The 4,802-nt window shown below is 42.4% G+C and overlaps 1 protein-coding gene across 3 annotated transcripts in view; it reads right to left on the reverse strand.

The window, feature by feature from the left end:
* cdc25d (cell division cycle 25 homolog d) overlaps positions 1-2,367 on the reverse strand; it is an 11,167-nt gene extending 8,800 nt beyond the window's left edge. For all 3 annotated transcript variants that reach the window (XM_045690839.2, XM_045690837.2, XM_045690841.2), the window contains exons 1-6: positions 1,907-2,367; positions 1,545-1,726; positions 1,208-1,329; positions 762-804; positions 443-476; positions 144-302 (exon numbers count right to left, since the gene is read on the reverse strand). In XM_045690839.2, coding sequence (XP_045546795.1) covers positions 144-302; positions 443-476; positions 762-804; positions 1,208-1,329; positions 1,545-1,726; positions 1,907-1,966 — 600 coding nt within the window. In that variant the 5' untranslated portion in view covers positions 1,967-2,367. The remainder of the gene's footprint in view (positions 1-143; positions 303-442; positions 477-761; positions 805-1,207; positions 1,330-1,544; positions 1,727-1,906) is intronic.
* Between the last annotated feature and the right edge of the window lie 2,435 nt (positions 2,368-4,802).

The following is a 4,802-nucleotide window of genomic DNA, read 5'->3' on the forward strand; positions in this document are numbered from 1 at the left end:
ACACAAAAACCAGGGCCCCAGGTTTATAGGGGGATCCTATGTTTATCATTCTCTACCCTCCTCCCCGAAGTATGAACTTGTATGTAGTGGTGTAAACTTCAGGGAGCAGGGTAGAACATTGGAACACTGCAAATGGATCTCACCTCAACATCTGGCAGCTCCACGTCACCCTGACGGACACGCAAGGCTCCGCCTCCTGGCGGGGAACTTTGACCTTGACATCTGAGACCCCTGACCCCTGGGTCTGACCTCTGAACTGCAACGCTGCAGAACCGGGTCGACAGCTTCACACGCAGACGCTTCTGGACAACCAGAACCAGAACATCACATGATGATGTTCCTGAATACAGTTAGAGCCCAGAGTTTTTCCAGTCAGGTCACTCTGTTCCAATTCCAGTACCTTATTGATTATTATTCCCTCAGTTTCTTTGTAAATACTCACCATTTTAGGAGCAGAACATGCAGGGGAGAGAAACCTATAAAGTAAATAGTACAACAATGATTGAAAATGTAATTCAGACAGCAGACAGGAGGCTGCTGAGGGAAGGACGGCTCCTAATAATGGCTGGAATGGCGTGAATGGAATAATATCAAACACATGGAAACTATGTGTTTGATGTGTTCCATACCATTCCATTTATTCCGTTCCAGCCATTACTATGAGCCATCCTCCCCAATTAAGGGGTCACCAGACGCCTGTCATTTGTAGGCGCCTAATAATCCCTTTGCAATTTTTGCTTATAGAATCCATGTGTTCTCACCTTTCTCCCCTTCTCCTGTTCCCGGAGTCTGTCAGGATGTTACCTACATAGAGAGAATATTGTGAAAAAAAATCGGACTTAAAATCTTTGAGAATAATTTATTTATCAAAAGGGAAGCTACACATGTAAATGATTCACAAACTGAAAATGTATGCTCAACATAAGATATAAAGAGATTTAAATTCTGGACAAACTGGATTTAAATCTCAATGTTTTTGTCCCAAATTGCACCCTATTCTCTATATAGTGCACTACCTTTGACCAGGGCCTACATAGGGCTCTAGTCAGAAGTAGTGCACTATTTCGGGAACAGTGTCCCATTTGGGATTGAACCAATAGTTCAGCCTCTGATGCATTCTAACTCTACCCAGCGTCATCAAGCCATGATGAACCGCTAATCATTCATTAGGGTATTTCCCCATCAGTCATTCAGAGCTTGCCCAGACCTGTCGGCGTCTCCTCTCCCCGGGGGACAAGCCCTCTGCCGCACGTCGAACCCGGCGTGGGCCCAGGGGGACTGGGAGTCACTAGCTCCGGCGTCAGTCGCAGCTTTCTGCGCGGCGTGTCGCTGTGGAGTATGAAATTGAAGTTTTTTTTTAACTAACAAAGATCAAAAGATTTTCAACTATATAACAACTGGACTTGATAGTCTCAACAGTCGCTCTGTTGCGCACAACGTCCCAAAGTGCCCACATTGTATTACTTACATTATTCCACATCTCCTAGCCTTCACATAGCTTTCTTTAGCTTTTAAGTAACCGTGATAACTGTGTGTTTACTCACGCGCCGTCGTGGCATCGGAGGCTCTTTAGGCTGAAGGAGAGCTCGGATACAGGTGAGGGTCCGGTGCCCGGTGAAGGTGACAAGCTCCAAACGGTCTCGTTGTGTGACGGCCCCGGTAGTGCGTCTCCCGGAGAGATTTCATTCCCAAGTACATTGAATGTCTCCATTCCTCGTCGCCTATTCTATCATAAAACAAGAGCAACGAATTATGCTTATTTAGAAGTAATCAAGATGTGCCTCAATTCTGTTAAACGTCATGCGTAAAATTATAACCAGCGAACATACCTAAGTCTACACAATATGCATACTATCAAGATACACTATTTGCGTAAAGCTTTTCCAAAAGTGTTCCCAGGTCTCACCTGTGTGATGATGATTATGTTATGGGTCTCCATCCTCCCATCACAGCAGGGATGTTTCATTCAGCCCCTTCCCCGTGGCAACCGTGGTTGCTACAACAAGCCAGCTAGACCGGGCATGCATTGGGCACGTCCCCGCCACCCTCACCAACCAAGCGGCCCTGTTTATCTCTCCTTTCTCCCAAAGTGTGCACTTGTTCACTTCCTTTCACTGATTTGAAAGGAAATTACTAAGAAATATACTCTTGGTTATATTTAGCCTATACCCATACAGTCCTTTAATGAATACTTACAGAAACTCTCCCTCTATCCCATCCTCAGACAATCCAGTGCTTTTAGATTTGTGGGAAGTAGTGAACGAGTGCAGACTTCAGTAGAAAGGAGATGGGACGCACACATAGCCTAGTCACCAACTCAAAACACTGGCCGGCCAGGCGGCCACCCACCGTGACTGTGTTGGTGGTGGTTCGTTCCCCTGGTAACGCATCCGCGGGATGCTGCGGCATTTGTTGTCATTATGAGGACCTCCTTCACCTCATGGGGCCATATCAAGTTACACAATAATACAAATTTTAAAAAAAGTTACACAATAGCCTAAGTACGAAAAATAAATATTGACAATACATAGCTGAGGTCACTTCCAAAAGGTGGCCTATGTCCTTCACTGAATAGTAGGCTAAAGTTGGTCATATAAAGGTGTTTGGATGTATGAAGATATAATGCAATATCAGGCATTTCATGTTATCATTTCTGACACAAGGCCTATCTGAGACTAACGAGACACTGTTTTATTATCTCTCAACTTCTTGGTTAAATAAGAAATTACATTCTAATTGTTCTCCCTCTGGAAATTCATTCAGTTGGTCATCATTTACCACTATTCCATTGATCTGCAGCCATTCTACAAAATCTATTAGCCTAGGGCGCTATACTGTGGCTAGGCTATATACTGCTTGCACACAATGTAAACATCTCACCTCTACAGAATGACTACCTATAGTTGGCTTATTATAGGGCTATACGCATTTTGCATTAAGTGAACCTTATAGCAGTCTTCTTCCATGACTGATAGTAGGCTATTGATAGTAGGCTATGTTATTAATACAATACTTATTTTCAGTGCTGACTTGCCTAGTTAATAAATAAAGGTTCAATTAAATTAAATTAAAAGTCGAGGTCGCTACTCCTAGTGGTGTTCCGGGTGAACTGCAGTGTGGTCGTCAAAATGTAAAAGAAAATATTGAAAAAGAACACGTTACAAACAATTAAGAGTACAGATAATTGTATGGGACAATATACAAACGTTTTTGAGAAAGATAATTTGAAAAAAAAAAAACTAGGCAAGTCAGTTAAGAACAAAGTCTTATTTACAATGATGGCAAAAGACAAAAGACCTCCTGCGGGGAGGGGGGCTGGGATTAAAAAATAAATAACATATAAATATAGGACAAAACACACATCACGACAAGAGAGACAACACCACACTACATAAAGTGAGACATATGACAACAACATAGCAACACAACATGACAACAACATGGTAGCAGCATAAAACATGGTACAAACATTATTGGGCACAGACAACAGCACAAAAGGCAAGAAGGTAGAGACAACAACACATCACGCATAGCAGCCACAACTGTCAGTAAGTGTCCATGAAATCAAATCAAATCAGATGTTATTTGTCACATACACATGGTTAGCAGATGTTAATGCGAGTGTAGTGAAATGCTTGTGCTTCTAGTTCCGACCATGCAGAAATATCTAACAAGTAATCTAACCTAACAATTTCACAACAACTACCTTATACACACAAGTGTAAAGGAATGAATAAGAATATGTACATATAAATATATGAATGAGTGAGGGATGGCCGAACGGCATAGGCAAGATGCAGTAGATGGCATAGAGCACAGTATATACATATGAGATGAGTAATGTAGGGTATGTAAACATTATATAAAGTGGCATTGTTTAAAGTGGCTAGTGATACATTTATTACATCAATTTTTCCATTATTAAAGTTGTTAGAGTTGAGTCAGTATGTTGGCAGCAGCCACTCAATGTTAGTGATGGCCCAAAATACTGCATAGTTTCCTAGGAACGCGAAGCGAAGCGGCCATCTCTGTCGGCACCGGAAGTAATCATGATTGAGTCTTTGAATGAAGAGATTGAGATAAAACTGTCCAGTTTGAGTGTTTGTTGCAGCTCGTTCCAGTCGCTAGCAGCAGCGAACTAGGGATGTATGTGCTTTGGGGACCTTTAACAGAATGTGACTGGCAGAACGGGTATTGTATGTGGAGGTTGAGGGCTTGCAGTAGATATCTCAGATGGGGGGTGAGGCCTAAGAGGGTTTTATAAATAAACATCAACCAGTGGGTCTTGCGACGGGTATACAGATACGGCCAGTTTACAGAGGAGTATAGAGTGCAGTGATGTGTCCTATAAGGAGCATTGGCGGCAATTCTGATGCCGAATGGTAAAGAACATCTAGCCGCTTGAGAGCACCCTTACCTGCCGATATATAAATTATGTCTCTGTAATCTAGCATGGGTAGGATTTGTTGCATTTAAGGTAAAATGCAATTAATTTAAGGTTATTTGTTTATGTAAATATGGCGTCCGCAGATATTATTTGTGAAAAAAGGCAGTCCCAGATGAAAAAGTTTGAATACCACTGATTTAGAAAGAGTTGATTCGTTGTCTTTTATTTAAATTGTGTGGCACTTTTTTGTCACATGCTTCAAGGGGGCGTTATGATTCCAGCCAATAGTTGCGTGCACAAAGATCCTTGACGGCCGGATGATAGCTCTGATTGGCCAAACACTCCAGCAATCACCAACTGGGCCCGCCTCTTCCCGGAAGCTGACTGTCAGCTGATTTGTTTTTATTGACAACGG

The sequence above is a fragment of the Salmo salar genome, chromosome 12 (assembly GCF_965601325.2).
Source record: "Salmo salar chromosome 12, fSalSal1, whole genome shotgun sequence".
Classification (NCBI taxonomy): domain Eukaryota; kingdom Metazoa; phylum Chordata; class Actinopteri; order Salmoniformes; family Salmonidae; genus Salmo; species Salmo salar.